A 16,626-nucleotide genomic window follows, 5' to 3' on the forward strand; every position below is an offset into this window, starting at 1 on the left:
TCTGTGTTACGTCAATGAATCCATCCAGACCTGGATCCTCCGCTCTGGGTGTTGTGGGGGGGTCTGTGTTACGTCAATGAATCCATCCAGACCTGGGTCCTCCTCTCTGGGTGTTGTGGGGGGTCTGTGTTACGTCAATGAATTCATCCAGACCTGGGTCCCCCTCTCTGGGTGTTGGGGGGGGTCTGTGTTACGCCAATGAATTCATCCAGACCTGGATCCTCCGCTCTGGGTTTTGCTGTGGGGGGGTCTGTGTTACGCCAATGAATTCATCCAGACCTGGGTCCTCCGCTCTGGGTTTTGCTGGGGGGGGTCTGTGTTACGCCAATGAATTCATCCAGACCTGGATCCTCCGCTCTGGGTTTTGCTGTGGGGGGGTCTGTGTTACGTCAATGAATTCATCCAGACCTGGGTCCTCCGCTCTGGGTTTTGCTGGGGGAGGTCTGTGTTACGCCAATGAATCCATCCAGACCTGGGTCCTCCGCTCTGGGTGTTGTGGGGGGGTCTGTGTTACGTCAGTGAATCCATCCAGACCTGGGTCCCCCTCTCTGGGTGCTGGGGGAGGTCTGTGTTACGCCAATGAATCCATCCAGACCTGGGTCCCCCTCTCTGGGTGCTGTGGGGGGAGGTCTGTGTTACGTCAGTGAATCCATCCAGACCTGGGTCCCCCTCTCTGGGTGTGTGGGGGGTCTGTGTTGCGGGCGGTCAGTAGGAGCCTGGCCGGCGAGACCACGGGGACACTGAGCGGACAGTGCAGTGACGGGTCCGGGGGACACAGTCCCGCATGGGAGGGGCAGTCCCTAAAATGACTCTGAGGTGCCTGTTTGTGGAAAGACAGCTTGTATTTTACTAGATTTCTGTTTTCACACTTTAATCCTCTGAAATTTGGACATACAAGTGACAGCATCTTACAACGAATGGGCAGCATTTTTTCTTGTTTAGTAGCAATAATAGTGTGTCCTGCAAACAACGGTATCTTAGGTCCAAAAAAATGCTGTGAAAACACAAAGTCTTCTGTTGACATCCAAGACAGTTCCTCTAAGGACTCCAGCCAGGAAACAATTTGCTAGTCTAATGTGAATCACATGATACATGAAAGCAGTGAAGACATATTCTTCTTAAAAAAAACATGTAATTACTAGAGGCCCGGTGCATAAATTTGTGCACGGTGGGGTCTGACCAGCCTGCTCCGATTGGGACTGATCGGGCTGGGCCGGCAGGGGGGAGGGGCTTCGCGCGGTTGGCCAGTCGGCCCCAACCCCTGGTCGAACCCCCCCCTCCAACCCCAATCGGACAATTGGCATATTAGCCTTTTATTATATAGGATTAATTCAAGTTACTACCCATTCCTTTTCCTCCAAGCTTGTCAGTCTTACAATTAATAACTGAAAAGCGAACCCAACAGAAAACATGTTCACAGGGTCACGTATGTGGTGACTGTTTTCTGGGCCTCGTTTGTCAACAACAAGGAGATGAACACCAAGCCCTTTTTAGCTACTGAGGTCGAGGGTCCTATGGCCTGAACTGTTTAACTCTCAGTACTGAGCTCACTGCAGTGTGTCTTGTTTCCTCTTTACTTCCTGAACCCACAGATCAGACAAAAGTGGGTCAATAGGCTTGTTTGTCCAACTGTGACATAAGATGAAGAATGAGCATTAAGAAAGCCAAGCATATCCTTAGGGAACAAGACGCTGAAAACCCCTGGGTCCTTTACAGTTCACCTGAGAGGATGCCCTGCTCCATTCTGCTGTGAGCCCGCTTTTGTGACGACTACGGGGACTGGCACACCCCACGAGCACTCAGAGAGCACAGGCCGCTGACCCGTTCTGCCTTCCAGGGCCCATGGTGATGCTTCCTTCCTCATCTTCCCACATGGGGTTACTTTTAAGGAGGAAGCAAAAGGCAGCAGTGAAGAGTGACATCTGCTCAGTGGGAGCCCCGAGCAGCCCCTGGGGGGCGGGTCCTGGTCCGTGTGCACAGGTCACTGCTCAGCAAGGTGCCTCCCCCAGGACTCCAGGAGCAAACTGCTCCGTGGACACACGGAGTGAATGCTGATTCATAGCAGGCCCGGTCATACGCAGTGTTGACACGTATTAAGCAGAACTCATTTTTAAAACAACTTGTTAGCATTTATTTAAAAACTCAATTCATTTTACCCGATCGCCTGCTTCAAATAAAAGGTCTTACACACCAAACTGGGTAACTGTTTCCTCAAAATCCAAAAAATGTTAAAAACAGAAATAAGCACATGGACAAAAAAGTGCCTAAACTTTTGCTGGCTCTTCGCCTGCCTGATGGGGGGGGGGGGGGGGGATTAGGAGCAGAAGGCAGGTGAGGAGTGGACACTTTTTTAAGCTCCGGGTCGGACGAACCTCGGGGTCCTTCCAGTGGGGCGTGCGGCTCTGCTCTAACAATGGGAATTCAGAAAGACCTCACGGGCTCCCACAGAACCTCACTCGGGTCCGTGCACAACACCCTTCACGCAGCTCCACGACGTAAAGCACTGCCGGCTGATCCCGTGCGCCAGGACGCAGCTGAGCTAAGACGTGACACTCACACTCACTCCTGGCCGCCCCCACACGGCCCTTGGTCCCGAACTTGTCTCTCCCCAACATCCACTTCTCTTTTTGGGGTTAGTGACCAGGATTTAGAAGACCTATTCTTGTTTCCAAAGAGAGGGGGGTCATTCTAAAAGACAACCAGTACCTTGTGGAACACACTGTGTAAGTGGGACAGAACAACAGAAGTGTCATCCTTACGCTGACAATTTTAAAAAATGCCTCAAGGAGACTTGACTTGGGGTAGTGACCACACAATACAACCTCCGGGCGATGTGTTCTGGAACTGTATACCTGACGCCTATGTCATTTTTTGAAGCCTCTGTAATTTTATTAACCGATGTCACCCCAATAAAGTCAATAGAAAGGAAGAAGCCTGTCGGTGTGTTCCTTGGTTACAAAATACCATTTCTTTTGTTTTCAGGCCACTTAGGAAATGAACTCACTGAACTGCGTCCCGGGGATCAGGTGCCTGACCTAGGACCCCTCGTCAAACACGAGCCCACTTACCCGGACGAGCGCATCGTCTATGATATGGTCGCGCCTGACTTTGAGTCTCAGGTACGGGTTCAGCTGCTGCCCCTGCACGAGGCTGTACAGAACAGTGATCCTCCGCTCGCTGTACATGCGGATCCTGTTGTCGTAGTACAGGCCCAAGTTCTTGGTGACGGCGTTCAATATAAAGGGGCAGGTCATGAAGGAGAACTTGTTCTCCGTCTCCACTTTGAAGAAAGTGTAGTCTTTGTCCATTTCCAGAACGTCGTTCAGCGGCTCGTTGATGAACTCCTCGAAAGGGATGAGCGGTTTCCGGCAGTCCAGGGTCTTCACGCCGAGCTCCGTCTCCAGGGGGTCCACCCGGGGGCCCTTCTTGTTCCTTCTCTCCTCCCCCAGGAGCTCCTGCAGGGTCAGCTCGCTGGACTCGGGGAGGGGCTCGTCGTCGTCCTCCTCGTTGTGGCTGGTGTCCACGTCCCCGCCCACCACGTTGGCGTAGTACACCATCTTCAGGCACTTGGAAGCGGCCACAATGGCGTCGTCGTCGTTCACCAGGCTCCTCTCGCCCCCCAGGTGCCGGCTGTTGAACTCGTTGCTGATCACCTTGTACGTGATGAGCTGCTGGAAGGTCTCCATCATCCTCCGGATCTGCTCGGCGCTGTACTGAGACCACAGCCGCACCAGCTGCCCCTGGGCTGCCAGGGGCAGCTTGCTCATGGCTTTGCAAAACAACGGCAAGGCCATCTCCAGGTACTCGGGGCTGTGGAGGTTCCTGTTCTCCATCACAATGATGAACAGGTTCAGGTAATTGGCGTCGCGCGAGTACACGTTGTGGTAGGTCAGGTCACACTCCACGTTGGGTGACAAGTACACGAGCGCGTTGAGAAAGGCGGTCTCCACCTTTTCATTCGAGAGCAGCCTGCTGTAGACCCTCCGGATGGCCTCGATGTCCACAGACACGTCCTCGGGGCCCAGCTTCTGGGAGCTGCCGCTCGTTCTGGAGGACGAGGCCTCAGAACCCTCCTCCATCGCGGCGGCCGCGGCGGCGACGACGGCAGAGCCCGTGGCCTTCTCCTTCTCGTCTTCATCCTTGTCTTCGTCCTTGGCTTGAAGGGACTTCAGTTCCTCCTTGGTGTGCTGCTTGACTTTCCGGAAGCTCTGCACCAGGGCCTCCGCGCTGGAAAACACTCTCCCGATCACACGGATTAGAGGGGAGTAATCCTCTCTCTCCCTACATAATTCAAGAATTTCATAGACTATTTCTTCTGTTAGGTAAGTCACATCTAGAAATTAGAGGAAAAAAGAGAACAGTTACTTATGGATGTTTAGTGTTTTAGTAAGTTCTAGTGAAAAGTAAAATCACCACATATCGTGCATTCAGTAAACACCATTGATGACCCACAATTCTGTTTTTAATGAACGGCTGACACCCACACCTCGCCATCTTTCCTGTCCTTCCATGCAAGGCCTCCTGAGCCCGCGGCTCCCCAGTCGCTGTGCATCTCCCGCGGCTCACTCACCCTCGCGCCCTCACCCCGAGCAGCACTGCTACCTACTCCAGTGATGGCGAACCTGACACGCGTGTCAGCGGTGACACGCGAACTCATTATTTTGGTTACTTTTTCTTTGTTAAATGGCATTTAAACATATAAAATAAATATCAAAAATATAAGTTTTTGTTTTACTATGGTTGCAAATATCAAAAAATTTCTACATGTGACACGGCACCAGTTAAGTTAGGGTTTTTCCAAACGCTGACATGCCAAGCTCAGAAGGTTCGCCGTCACTGCCCTAGTCACTCCCCGTCCACAAGACCCAGAAGGCCCGCGTGAGGACGGTCCCTTCAGCAGCCCCTTTGGAGCCTCCCTGTCTGGATGCCCAGGCGGGCCTTCTGGGGGTGACTGACAACCATCAGCGCGCCTTCCTCCAAGCTGAGGCTGACAGGCACGGCCATCTGCGGCCAGCGGTCAGGCCCGAATAAAGCGGTGAGCTCTAGCTCACCTGCGTCCTGAACAAAAAGCTTCCTCTTTTAAAACACAATCACCTCTGCCCAGCCAGCGTGGCTCGGCAGTTGAGAGTTGACCTATGAACCAGGAGGCCATGGTTTTTATTCCTGGTCGGGGCACCTGCCTGGGTTGCAGGCTCGATCCCCAGTATGGGGCAGGCAGGAGGCAGCCAATCCATGTTTCTCTCTCCTCATGGATGTTTTTTATCTTCCTCTCCCTCCCCCTCCACTGGCAGCGATGATCCTTGGCCGCGGTGTGCCAGATGCCTGGGGAAAGGGAGCGGGAGGTGGGAAGAATGTACTAGGAGGGAGACGGGATGATCTCTCGGGTGACGACTACATGTGCCCTGGGAAGTAGAAGACCACCCACCCGCCTTCCCGAGCCGTGCCGGGGCCTCCCTCACGCCCGAAACTGGCCTCGTTTAGGAGATCGGCTGCCACTTAATACCTTTTTCCTAGTGGGAAAGGGTTTAAAAGCTCCCATCCGTCCATGAACAGACACTGCTTCTCCTAAGAAGCCATGAGAGCAGCACACCAGCTAAATCACTGGCTCCATTACCAGCGTAAGGAAACCGTTTCCACTCTGCCGTCATGTCCGAGGAGTCACACAATGAGACAAACACCCAAAGCCCTTCCTCGTTATTTAAACCTCCAAGCGGGTTTTCAGTGAAAAATTCTCCATGGGAAATGGAGCACCTTACCTTTGAAGTCATTTCTGGCTGCTAGTCCGTCCTTCTTGTTCATCTTCACGTCAGAGCAGGAGTTGGCGGCGCCTTTCGCGTTCTCCAGGTACGCGGAGCTCGCCCCTTTCTTGGAGGGATGAGGGTCACAGAGTTTCGCGTTAACCTTGTAGAGCTCGAGGGCCTTGATCGCGGCCGCATTGTTGTCCATGCGCAGGAAGGAGGGGCAGGACGCGCAGCACTCATTCGTGCAGGCCTCATTGCCACAGCCCTCGGTTAGCTGGTGGTAGTAGCGTTCTATTAGGTGCTTTGCAGCTGCTCGCTTCCTGCCAAACAGTCAACAAGAAGCACAGTGATTAGTAAGCCCAGAAAGCTCCCCGATGCCAGCAAGTCAGGCAGGCTCGGAAGTCGTGAGCGTGCACACGCAGATGAGCTGTGGGGAATGGGGACCTGGTGGCACAAGGCTTCCTCAATGAGTGAGACACTCGGTAGCTGCTTCCTATGAGACTATGGTGAACACAAGGCTACCAGTGCCGATCAACATACTGTCTAAATAGAGTATGTTTTGCTTTGGTTTAAAAGGGGGGGAGCTTGTCTGATGGTAAACATAGTTACACTGTTTATCATAACTGGTGACAATCACTAGGTTTATGGCTAAGAGTTTCAGTACTTTCTCACTTTAGAAATTCACATTAAGAAATGAGAGTCTATTTAAAGTACCAATCCAACTTTCCTTTATATAATCACGTTATTTCAACCATTTGTAAGAATACCTGCTTTATATTTATAGTTAACAGAACTTCTATCTAGAAGAAAATATGTTTTCCCCCTTATCTTCCCTATGGGGATTTTAAAATGAATTTATAAATGAAATATCCAGTACTGTGCTGTGTCACACCATCCTGACCCTAAAACATGCTGTTCCACTTCCTCATTAACCTCACGCCACAGCGACAGGAAGTATTTCCACTTCCCTTCACTTGGCGTGTAGGTGAGGGTCCCCGGTGACGAGGCAGCCCCACTCCAGGGCCGGCTCAGCCAAGACCCAGCACCACAACTGACGCAGAGGCGGCTCCTGAATCAACGGAGCTGCTCACAGCCGTTCCTTCTGGTCCCAAGTTCACATGCACAGGAACAAGAACGACCCAGGAAATCAAAGCCCTACCCAAAAGCTACCTAATTCAATGCTCCAACTGTTCCCACGACTATCTTCCTGCAAATGGCATTAGAGTTTGGGTCTTGTTAATTGTGAGATGCAGCCTGTTAATCATGACACACTGAGCACTCACAGGAAGGCAGAGAAGCAGCAGGTAAGGGAGGGACACGTTAGTAAGCCCAATTTCCCCTCAAAAGTAGGATTTTGTCTGAAACTATCAAGGTGACAAAAAGTAACAATGCGAACACACCCTATTCATTCTGGCATTTCTAGTCTTCAGATGTCCCGTAGATTCACCACTCCCCATGTGAACAGAGACAGACACACACACACACACACACACACACACACACACACCCCACTTAAAGCCTGCAGGGACGTGACAGAGGGATTTCATTGTGTGTAGCTGCACACAGGCCCATGTTTACAAACACAGATGATTTTTCTACATACGTTCCCATGCACACGCCTGAAGTGACACATGTACAGGAAGAGAGACGACAAGTCTCCCCGTGATGCAGTGCTCGGTAAAGGGGCGGCTGCACCCTCTCCCAGGGGCAGGAGCTTTCTTGCGAGAAGGGAAACAGGTGTGTTGTCTCTTTTCTGGAGGAAACTAGGATCAGTTACCAAAAGTCTTCAAAGTAACCAGAGCATGAGCCATGGGAGTGAGAGATCCCACTCAAGGGAAACAATTGGACAATTTTTGGAAAATGCAGTGTCTATGAAACCTGAAAAAAATCAACATGCCTGCCAACAGACGACCCCTTACATGCTCACCATTCACACGACGGAATAAATAAAAATCACAACAGGATAGAAAACTGGCGAGGGACAGCATTCCTCACGCATCGCTAACGCGAAGGCAGCAGCCGGGCAGTGAGCTCACCCCGGAGCCGGCTGCCCGGGGACCCGCTGGCTCTGCCCCTGGTGTGGGTCCCTTACCGGCCGTGTCCTAATCCTCCCTGTACAACGGGGCACCCTGAGAACGGCGTGGCTGAGAGAGGAGTGAGCGAGCCGTGTGGTAGACATGCCTGCAGGGAGAGCCAGGCAGGAGGTAGCCACTGTCCTTCTCAGCCATCACCACCCTCCTGAGTGTGTGAACAGGCACGTTAACCCTCAATCCACAGATGTGCACAGCAGCGATCTCACAAGCCTCACGTCTAATCAGAGATTTGAACCCAGGCCCGACTCCAAAACCTGGGCTTTTTAATACCCAAGGGGATTTAACACCAGAAAGGGAAGCAGGGGCCCTGTTTGACCTGCTTCTGCCCAAGGACTGAGACCTGCAGCTCTGCTTGGACGGGACAGGACAGGGCGGGAAGGGAGCCCCGCCAAGCCGCCTGGTCACCAATGGGATTGGGCACAGGAAGCGTCCGCCTGCCTTCCTCGCTGGGTGACACCTGCTCACCTGGGCAAGTCTGTGTCCCTGTCAGTGCAGAGCACACAGAGGGCCTGTGATGGGCTGGGCGCCTCACGATGACAGTTTGGTCATAACTGGACCAGGTGAACCCTCCCCAGGAGGAACCGTCAAATCACAGATGGGCCGTCTAGCCCGCCACCTGTCCTTACAGCCTGCGAGCTAAGAATGGTGTTTACAACCTTAAATGGTGGGAAAAGTCAGGAAAAGGGACATTCTGTGACCGGGGAAATGATGTCAAATCCACGTTTCCATGTCCAAGCTCACGCATGTCCCGACTGCCCACGGCTGTGTCCGCACGGCCACAGCAGACACTGCGCGGCTGCAGAGCCTAAAATAAACCCCACCTGGCGCTTCACGGAAACATGTCTCAAGTCTTTATTTAGCGCCTGCTCGCTGCCCTCCAGCGACACGGCCATCCAACCACACGGCTCCGCGCACTCTTCCCCCAGCAAGTCAGTGCAGCAACATGGACGCCTTTCCCCAAATATAATGAGAGACAAAAGGACAGGGAGGAGGAGGAGGAGGAGGAGAGGAGGAAGAAAAGGAGCTACGCGTCCCAGTTCTCAAAAAAAAAAATAAAAAACAAAACCCCCATCACAATCGTAATGAAAATATCAGAGGTCTACGCTGACCATGACTCTGCTTCACCCGTCAAGGTGCCAACACGAGGGAAGGATGCGTAATGGCCCCCGTCAATGGCCAACCCCTGGGGCTAGAACCAAAGAAGTGGCTGCCAACAACAGAGGAGGCGGCAGTCAGAAAAGATCTTAAACCGACTGTAACAGGCGGCGGGAAAATAAGCGATGGGCAGGGGAACGAAGAGGATGAGCCGTAAGAGCAGCAGCTGTCAGAAAGCGAAGACGTGCCCGTGAGTAACGAGCAAACAAGATGCAAATCAGAATGAACAATGACAGGAAAGAAACAGTAACTGACAGGCAACATACAACTAACGGTGGATAAAGTAGAGAATAAAAGAAGATAAAATGGCGAAGTTCAAAAAGAGTGACTGTGTGAGCAGTGACTTTAAGTGGAGATGACGTCCGGTGAAGCTGTGAGGAACCGAGACGCCGGAGATGAGGCCGAGATAGGCCGTGGCCAGCCTGCCCAGTGGACGCACACTGCTCACTGGTTTCCCAGAGCAGGTGCCCCTGCCCCCTCTAGGATGCTGCCTTTGCAAACACACCACCGCCACCCATATGTAAGGAGAGATTTTGGACGCGTGAGCAATGGCACCCGACACAGTGCCGGGCCTCACAGAAAGAATCCCAGCAGGCGCCCGCGACGGTTCCGCTGTAAGGCTGGGTCTGCCGCAACCGCGCTGAGGGGACTGGGTGAACTCCTAGGACCCTAGTCCAGCCAACAAGACTGTAACTATAATGTAACATACAGTCTCCACTGAAACTTTTTAAATATAAAGCAATAATTTTACTGTTTGAAATATGTTTAACAGAATAAACCCTAATGAATGATTGATTGAGCTTTATAACCCACAGTGCTTGTTATACAGTAAATACAAGATAAAATTATAGAACTAAATATGTACATAAAATCATTCACCTTTAAAAACATGTTAAGGTGTCACATTTTACATTAAATTATAGTTAATACTTGTACATACAGATACATATATACATACATATATATATATATATATATATATATATATATATATATATATATTTCCATCCACCTCCCTCACAAAACACATGCCACGTGTAAGTGCTCGTGGCGACGTGGGGTCACTATCGGCGTGACCGGGCTGTGCACACACAAGCACTGACAAATACACAGACTGCAGAGAACGCCCACGTGTCTGAAAGGGCATGAAAAGGGCAGAAACGAGCACTTTGCCTACGTTCAGTAGTTCATTCCGTCATAATAGGTATTTACCAATGTATGCCAGGCATCCTCACTAGGCCTCCGCGCTCGTGTTCAGTGAGCAGACAGACGACCAGTTCTTGGTCTGAAGCAGCCCAACGACAGTCAGCCCCGCAGGACAGACGGGGGCCGGGGGGCAGAGGAGAGCACGCAAGGCCCTATCCTTTCTCTCAAGCCTCACCTCCTGCACTTCCCGGCATCCAGCCAGCCTGTGACCCAGACGCTCCACTGCCCGCCCTCCCCACACTCAGGTGCTGCTTCATGACCGCTCGTGCGTCTGCCCAGCACGGCCTGCCCTCGCTTCCAGCCACCTACCTCCCAGTCACACTTCCAGATCTACCTCGGCCGCTCTGGCCCCCCAGCTCCCCTGCCCTGTGGATCGGGGTGTCCTGCCTGAGTGCCCTGGTCCTCCTCATGTTCCCCGTCACCCTCGGCCTCCTCCCCCGACAGCGTCGGAAACCATTTGCTTCTTCCTGCCGTTCCCACGGAGGAGACTACGTCCCCGTCGGCTGGGAACAGACTCTTACGCATCCTGCACGCCGGGCACACAGAGGGCACTTGGCCAATGGCTGTGACACTGAGCTCTCTCCACATCCCTCTCATCTCCCCACAGCTGCTGGGAGAGCACAAAGACCTAAGGATCCAGGAGTGTGCAGCTGTCCACTGAGAAGTAAAACCTAGCGACAGAGCACCAAGGTTTAGAGATATCTGTTTAGTAGGAAAAACAGTGGATATACTTCTACCTCCCGATTTATCTTTTAAAGCATTGCTCTCTCTGAACAGAAGGTCCTTTTCCAACATGAGGCCCCTGAAAGCGACCCCGAGCTCGAGAGGCGCGGCCCACCGCCCACTTACATTCGGCTGGCTTCAGTGTCGTCAGACTGCGGTTCTCCTGGCGATCTGTGAACACAAGTGGGGAAAGCTCAGCAAAACGCTCCACGCTCCAGAAAGGGGCAGGTGTTATTTGGGGAGACACATTTGAAAACAACACTTTATCGTGAACAGTTTTAAAAGTAATTCAAGATTTCAACGTGAGAAAAAAGTGGTCAGGTCAGATTGCCATACAACACATTTATTTAGGCCTGACTAATAAAAACTCAGTGAATTTTTTTATTAAGGAAAGGAAACTGTGAAAACACTACATTTAGATACCAACATATAAACCAGTATGATGTCACTAATTACTTACAAAGTCAAATGCTTTTAGTGAAAACATACACTATGAAACTTTCTACCCCAAAATGGTTACCCACAGCATCAAAGGTGTTCGCAGCCCCAGCCGTGAGCTCAGGGGCCCCCTGCTCTACTGCTGCCGGGCTGTGGGGCTGGCAGACACAGAGGGCCCACGGCCTAACATCGTCATTATCTGGTATCTTAAGAAAGTGTCTGCCTGCCCCTGCTCGAGATCAGTCATGCTGAGCCTGACAGCCTGAGTGAACTGCGAGACAGTTGGGCCGGGGTCACCGTCGGACCGTGACTGCCTGGTTCACTAGCTCTCCCTGGAAAGCCCTGGCCGGACGGGCGCCCTCCGGGCATTAGGGCTCTGCTGTGGTAACTCCCCGTGAATTAACATCCGCTATAAACAGCTGCGGTTATTTTCTATTATTTTTAATATACTGCTGCTATCTCATGTAGAAATTCAAAACTCTAAGACACTAAGCTTGGGGCATTGACCCAATTTTGCCCGTCGCTACCGCACTGTTCAATTAACCCCTGCCACCCTGTTCACTGTTACAAACAGCATCAGTCCGCGTATACTGAGGTGGATCAACAGAACACTGATTTCTAACACTTTCAAATTCTCAAAATAAATAAAACCTATTTTAGAGTTCAAAAGCTAAATGTTCACAATGACATTACAAGAACTTGATTTCTGAATTTATCAGAAATTTTGAACAACTTCAGCAAAGGAATCTTAAAATCAGAGCCACCGACAAAAGGGTACGTGTTGTGCACATTTCTTATCTTTAAAAAACTCATTCCTTTATCAGCCTTTCAAAATTACCCCTCTATGGGTCAGAGTCTGGGGAAAAACTGGGGGGAAAGGGGACTCCAGCGGCTCAAGTATGTGCGTTAGATTTTCTCTGCAGTGCACTTTACATTTTCAATCTCGTACAAAAGTATATCCGAACTAACAATCGGGACATGCTGGAGGTGGCAGTGACTTGGCAGTGACACAAATGCAGAAGTCTCACTCCACCCTCTCCCCCGGGGAGCAAGCAAACCCCCTGGTGACACACCTGGTCTCCACCAGCCTTGTGGGTAAGTACCCCAAGATTGCTTCCAAACTGGTATCTCTCAGACAGAAGAGCTAAAAACTGATGATAACCCCATGTGCCAGCTGACTCATTTTTGACAGTGCGACCCTCCAGCATCAGGTGTCATACTGTAAGGAGGCAGAGCAGGCTTGCAAAACAAAAACAAACCTGCTGGCACTAAGGGAAGAGAGGCAGATTAGAAGCTTTCAAACATGGAGGTGGCAACACTTTCAAAGGAACAGGGAAAGAGGAGGGGGGAAATGAGGACAGTGACAGGAAAATTAAAATACGACAGCAAAAGGGTAAGACACAAGCGAGAAGGCAAGTCCGAGTCCTAGAAGCACAGTGTGATGCCGCCAGGTGGAGAGTCTGCAAGGGACAGAGGTTAGAGACATCGTCACATGTAACCACATTCCATTTTCTGATCCCTAAACACGAGACTATAAATATTATAGCATCGAAACATCTCCCAACTACTGCAAATACACTGCATTATCATGTAATGTTAACAGGTTAAAGCAAGCTACTGAAAGCCGTTATAGTCAAACCAAGAAATTTAAACCAATCAGTCTAAAGAAAAATAAAATATTAAAAAAGACTGAAAGACTATTACCCTAAAGCAGATCTATCCTAGGTCTCTTATACATGGTTAACACAAGTTGTTTTCACTCAATATGGAAATTGTTCTTTAATCAAGAGAAAAGTGAATATACACAGAACTAGCAAAAAATACTTTCTAGCAGAGAATAAGTAACAGAACATATCTGATGAAATTTCTAGTCACTCTGTATATAGCACATTTCTACAGTGTTCTAAATAATTTATCAAAAAATATCCCAAAGTAAGGATTCCAAACTCTCAAATCTATGAAGTACCTAACATCTCACAGACTTTATTCTTTACTGCCGTGTTTTTGAAAGTCAGGATGCAACACATGCTTGCGATTTCACCACAGTCAGGAGAGATAATCAAAGGAAAGACAAAAACTACTGAGTCAGGTTAACTTGCAGTTTGTTAGAATGACATCAGAAACAAAACTTTAGAACTGAAACAATAAGCAGGGAACATTAGAAAATAAGAAAATACATCTTGGAAGAGTCTCAATTGTAGGTCTTGATTTGGACGGCAGAAAATGTGATCCCCGCCCACCCACTAATCTGAACACAGAAAACCCCCACGGAGGCTCACTTGCCACCCTACTGCGTGCAGCTTCTCCAGCCTGCAAGACACGCTGCTACCTCCACTGAAACTCTCTAGGAGAGAAAAGTATACTCGTTTCATTACAGTTGTTAAAACTTCCAGAAATGTTCAGTTAAAATTCTCATAAAAGGCACACTTTAAAATGCATAGTAATAACTTTTTCATAGTTTTTATAATGTTCAAATAAAATGTTTATTAACATTTTTGAGAAGCATTTTCCTGTTCACTCATACAGACAAGTCTGGGGGAGAAAAAAAGCATGAACTATTCTAGAAAGAAGATTACGTGGAGAAGCAAATCAAGTCTGTGGTCCGCTGTTCTCAGCAGGACATGCCCACCAACTATACATTGTCCTCATGTAATGTATTTACAGCCCGTACGTCACTCTACGACAGCCCCTAAAGGCTGTAAAATAACGTTCAAAATTACCTTTTACAAGCTGTGGCCATTCGTTGACATCAGGGGATCACAGCTTTGAGTCACTGATTAAAAACAGGTTGTCACACCAGTCTAGCTGCTAACTTGGTCTGAGCGTAGATTTAATAACTCTAATAAATTAAACAAATCTTTAGTTAGAACACTTTAACACACACACCCGATTCACTGTTCACACATCATCTTCAAAGCTTCCAACTAGGTATCAATGCAACATTCATCAGAGGAGTAATTAGAGAAATTGTTTAAGGACTCTTTTCCAGAATGTACTTTTCTTAAGTGACCTCTTCCCGGGAGAAGTGTGGCCACCATCCCTTGCACTTTTACGGAGTCTCAGTTGACAAGCACGGTCAACGGCATGTTGTCTGAGTCTCATGACAACTTGCTGAGGCTCTCACCTGACCAGGGCAAACACGATGGTGAGAATTTAAGCTAATAAGCGAGCGGCCTCAGAGCGAGTAACGGACTTGCCCAAGACTTCAGGTTAGCGGTGAAGCTGGGACGAAAGCCAGACCTGCTGGCGACCCACCAGGGTTAGAAGTGTTGGCTTGTTTCGTTTTCCTGCACCAAGTTTCACCACTGAAACAGGTAAACGAGTCAAGATGACAACAGGGAGTGGGACCCACACTGTGGAATGTTTAAATGGGACTAGCAGTCAGGAGGCTGTCAGGAGCCAGAGGCTTAACGGACAGTTACGTGTGCGCACACAGTCACCGAAGCCTGGTGACTCCCATTAGAGTCACCGAACGTGCCGTGTGCCCAGCTCTCTCCCTGCGATGAGCCCCCTGCTCCTCGAGGTCAGGAAGGAGCGGCAGCAGGAAAGCCGCCCTCCCAGCCCAGAGTCCCCGCAGCCCTTCCTTGGCCTCGGCCCAGCGCCTCGGACAGCGCCTCCTGCTGTGGTCGCAGACATTCGGCTGAGGTCCAGGACCAAGGGCTCATTTTGTGCAACCAGTTCTTCCCTTGACGACTTCCTAAATCTGAGAAGCCAACTCAGGAGAGATGGGACTGGGAGGGAGGAAAAAGGACCCTTGGCAGTTCACACCTTAAAGTGAAGGCCGGAGGTGGGTCCCAGCAAGGACCCAGACCCCACTCGGGAGAAAGGCCAGGGGCCCAAGAGCCCAGGGGATGCAGAGCCCACACCTCTGCGGCCTATAAACATGGCTTCACATTCAGATGAGGGCAAGGGCTGGTCTCAGGAGAGGGACGATGATCCCTGGAAATCACGCCCTTTCCCAGGTTGTCCTGTCTCCTCCTGAGAACCTGGACATTCCCGGGGCCCTCTGGGGAAGAGGCAAGGGGGTCCCCCTGAAATGAACAATGTTCCCTCCTGGGCTCTCATAGGCGGAGAGTCCACTTGGATTTCGAAGGTTCGAGCAATTCTAACTCTCCCACCTGTCAGCGTGGCAGTGAGAACGCCACAACAGCCTTTAGGTCCCTGGAGGCGCACGCGTTCACTGGAGAGCTGCCTGGAGTTTGGAGGTGACGCAGCCGGGCCCTCCCATCCAGCCCCTCCGCGCGAGGGCCAGTGCTGGGCAGACACAGGCTGCAGGGCCAGCCTGCACGCCCCTCCCTTTCTCGCCTGCTGGCTGGGAAGTCTTGGGCAAGTGACTTAATCTCTCTGAGCCTGTTTCCTCGTCAGCAGCACTGAGAGCTAGTCCCTCAGTCAGAGACTTCATGAGGATGAACGGACTCACATAAGGACGTTGAGAACGGTGCCCGGCACACAGTAAGATCTCAACAAATGGAAGCTATTTTTAACTCCCAGCCTGACAGCCAAAGCTGGCCCCGCCCTCCTCTTGGGCACACTGCTTTCCTCCGCACAGCACACCGGCCTCCTCTCAGCTCTCTCAGACCCCGGGCCCTCGTGCGGCCTGCCCGGCAGCCCTGGGGCTCAGTGCCTAGCACGATGCTCTGAGACTGACAGGCACCCAAATCTGCTCAACACATTTGTCATTACTCTAACCACAACATTAAGAGACACGTGCAATTTTGAATTCCAAAAAAATAAAATAGAAACATACCATATTTCGCCAAACTTCTGAGGAGCTGGTGGATTCTAAAATCAGGATCTTACAGCGTTTTAACCTAAAATATAAAACACCTCACTCAGTTTTTTTTTTACATGGACAACTGGATAAACTTTCAAAGAACATGTTTTCTACCATTCACTACAAAAGCAAATTCATCCTTTATAATGTTGATGAGTGTGCGCACACACACACACACACACACACACACACACACACACCCAGCAACAGGCCCGGGCCGCTGTGGGAGGGCAGGAAGGCGGTGAGGCCTGCGGCTCTCAGCTGACAGGCCCATGGCTCCTGTTTGCACCCAGAGCTCAGAGCTGGTCCTCTCTTCCGACCTCCTCCACCAGGGCTGGCGACAGGCCAATGCCTGGAGAGACCCACAGGTTTCCCAGCACAGTGCTCTCGGGGACTGGGAGATCCCAGGTCCCTCCCACCACAGTGAAGACTAGGACAGCCCTGGGGCACTCAGTAGAGCACTAAGAAGGGCCCTCCCTTCGGCTTTGCCTTCGTG

At 50.7% G+C, this 16,626-nt stretch overlaps 1 protein-coding gene across 1 annotated transcript in view; it reads right to left on the bottom strand.

The window, feature by feature from the left end:
• The window catches only part of UBE3A (ubiquitin protein ligase E3A), a 31,193-nt gene extending 14,875 nt beyond the window's left edge, over nucleotides 1–16,318 (bottom strand). The window contains exons 1-5 of the mRNA XM_081114870.1: nucleotides 16,104–16,318; nucleotides 14,077–14,195; nucleotides 11,045–11,089; nucleotides 5,757–6,061; nucleotides 3,069–4,333 (exon numbers count right to left, since the gene is read on the bottom strand). Of these exons, the coding sequence (XP_080970996.1) occupies nucleotides 3,069–4,333; nucleotides 5,757–6,061; nucleotides 11,045–11,089; nucleotides 14,077–14,096 (1,635 nt within the window). The 5' untranslated portion in view covers nucleotides 14,097–14,195; nucleotides 16,104–16,318. The remainder of the gene's footprint in view (nucleotides 1–3,068; nucleotides 4,334–5,756; nucleotides 6,062–11,044; nucleotides 11,090–14,076; nucleotides 14,196–16,103) is intronic.
• Nucleotides 16,319–16,626: the final 308 nt, after the last annotated feature.

The sequence above is a fragment of the Myotis nattereri genome, assembly GCF_964212035.1.
Source record: "Myotis nattereri genome assembly, chromosome: 21".
Classification (NCBI taxonomy): domain Eukaryota; kingdom Metazoa; phylum Chordata; class Mammalia; order Chiroptera; family Vespertilionidae; genus Myotis; species Myotis nattereri.